At 40.0% G+C, this 2,657-nt stretch overlaps 1 protein-coding gene across 1 annotated transcript; it reads left to right on the forward strand.

Moving 5' to 3' along the window:
* The first annotated feature begins 448 nt into the window (after window positions 1-448).
* On the forward strand, window positions 449-1,461 carry LOC140161738 (uncharacterized). The gene is made up of 2 exons (XM_072185036.1): window positions 449-773; window positions 1,130-1,461. Exons 1-2 carry the CDS (start codon window positions 449-451, stop codon window positions 1,459-1,461), a joined length of 657 nt encoding a protein of 218 aa, XP_072041137.1.
* Window positions 1,462-2,657: the final 1,196 nt, after the last annotated feature.

Below are 2,657 nucleotides of genomic sequence, written 5' to 3' on the forward strand. Positions count from 1 at the left end.
TTCCGGAAGCAACACTTAGAGGCTGCAGAAGAGTCGTGTTCTGCAAAAACCGGTATTGCCAGAAAATCCGACTTTTTAAACATATAGATATTTCCAATAAGCGCATTTACTACAGGCTCTAGGGAGGAGTTCGTGTACATGACTCTTTCAGAAATTTACCTTGCATTTTCATGTTATATAAATTATGCAAAGACCTTCAAAAATTTTGAGTAAGAAAATCAGATCAAGTGCAATCAAAAATGGCGTCCAAAATGGTAAGTTCCAGTATTAGATTTAATTCCAAAACTTAGTGAAGGGGAAGGTGTTGCAACAATTCACAGACTATGTAACAAGATTTGGCACAGTAAAGAATGGCCAGAGGACTGGAAAAAGGCAGTATTCCTACCTTTACCAAAGAAGGGAGACACAAGGGAATGTGCTAACAACCGCACCATCGCTTTAATTTCACATGCTAGTATTCCTCCTCCATATCATTGCTGTGAGAATTAGAAATCATCTTGAGAATGAATTACCACCAGAGCAGGCTGGCTTTAGAAGGGGGAAGAGGGACAAGAAACCAAATTGGCAATTTGAGGAATTTAATGGAGAAAATAGGGAATTCCAGCAACCATTATACCTTTGCTTCATTTACTACTCAAAGGCATTTGATTGTGTGCTGCATAGGCAGCTATGGAGAATAATGAAAGAAATGGGGTTCCCCGAGCATGTGACCGATCTGATTTGCTCATTATATCACAACCAAGAAGCCACCGTTAGAACAGATAGTGGAGACAGTGAGTGGTTCACTATTGGCCAAGGCGTTCGTCAAGGATGCATTCTGTCACCGTACCTTTTCAACATATGTGACCGTACAGCACGAATGAGCCGTAAATGTCCTCAATTGTATTCTGAGTTACAGTGTAAAATGGGCATGAAGGTCATATTCATAGGTATTTCAATTTGGTGCTACGTGTATCTCATTAAATGAGGTACACGTAGCACCAAATTGAGGTACCTATGAATACGACCTTCATGCCCATTTTACACTGTAACTCAGAATACAATTGAGGACATTTACGGCTCATTCGTGCTGTACGGTCACATATATGCAGAGTACATCATATGAGGAGAGCATTTGTTGGTGTTACAGGTCAGGTGTCAGTCGGAGGACGAAAGATAAACAACCTCAGATACGCTGACGACACCACCCTTATTGCAAAGTCATCAGATGAGCTTCAGGACCTCAATGTCAAGAAAACAAAGATAATGATCTGTGGAGGAGATACAAATCAGCAAGTGAAGGTGAATGGAGAAGATATGGAACAAGTTGACACTTTCAACTTTCTGGGATCACTTATAGACAATGCAGGGGGCAGTTTACAGGAAATCGGAAGACGCCTAGCCATGGCAAGATCATCGGCAATTGCGTTGACAGATATATGGAAAGACATTTCTAAAGCTACCAAGATTCATGGCATTTGAAATGTGGTGCTGGTGGAAGATGCTGAGAATATCGTGGAAAGAACATAAGACCAACGAATTTGTAAGAAACCAAATTGGAGACCATGCTTCCATGTGCCAAAAAATAGATCGTTTAAACTGGCGTATTTTGGCCACATTTCTAGAAGAGATGGTGACAGCATTGAGAAGATAATTATGCAAGCTCACGTAGAAGGCAGTCGTAGAAGAGGTAGAAAGAAGCTTAGATGGACTGATGGAATTAAACAATTAACAGGCCTTTCTCTCGTCGCAGCCCACCGTCTGGCTCAAGACAGAAGCTGCTGGAATACCATCATCAACAGGGTCACAAAGGGTCAGTCATGACCCGTAGGACCACGACGAGGACGAGGTTGAAGGGGGATCATAAAATTATTCTTGAATATGAAGAAATGTGATTTTTTGTGGGTGTCGGAGAAACCCACTGTAAATTCCCATTCCAATTCGCATTAAAAACGTTTTTGTGTTCATATCAAGGCATGGATTCAAAAAAACGCATTTCGCATTTGACTTTTTAGACCTGCTACAGGAAACAAACATGTTGTTTGTTTTTTTTGCCTAATCCACGAAAAAACGTTATTCCCAAAATCATCAGTTGATTCAGATTTTGCGGCTGCGAGTTGCGCACGATTAGGTGTATTAAAGCCATTGTTTTGTAATAATTTTATTGTTCTGTTCAGTGCTCGGTCACCCACCTTTGCGCAGTATTTTTGTGGGGTCTGAGAGCACACCAAATTGCATTCTGAATAGGGCCTACAAGGAATGTAGGCCCTGATGCTGATATCAAAGAATTTTGATTTTTTTGAAATTCGTGATATAACACAAATTTTATGGCAAATAATATATATATATTTTTTATGTTTGATACAATGTAGTACGGAGCCTCATGGGTGACATGTAACAAATATTTTTTTAAATTATCCCGAGATAATCAGGTTATATCGGGATAATTATCCCGGGATAATCATGTTATCCCGGGATAATCAGGTTATCCCGGGATAATCAGGTTATCCCGGGATAATTATCCGAGATAATCATGTTATCCCGGAATAATCAGGTTATCCCGGATAATCAGGTTATCCCGGATAATCAGGTTATCCGAGATAATCATGTTATCCTGAGATAACCTGATTATCCCGGATAACATGATTATCTCGATAATTATCCCGAGATAACCTGAT

Source organism: Amphiura filiformis, chromosome 10 (genome assembly GCF_039555335.1).
Source record: "Amphiura filiformis chromosome 10, Afil_fr2py, whole genome shotgun sequence".
In the NCBI taxonomy this organism is placed as follows: domain Eukaryota; kingdom Metazoa; phylum Echinodermata; class Ophiuroidea; order Amphilepidida; family Amphiuridae; genus Amphiura; species Amphiura filiformis.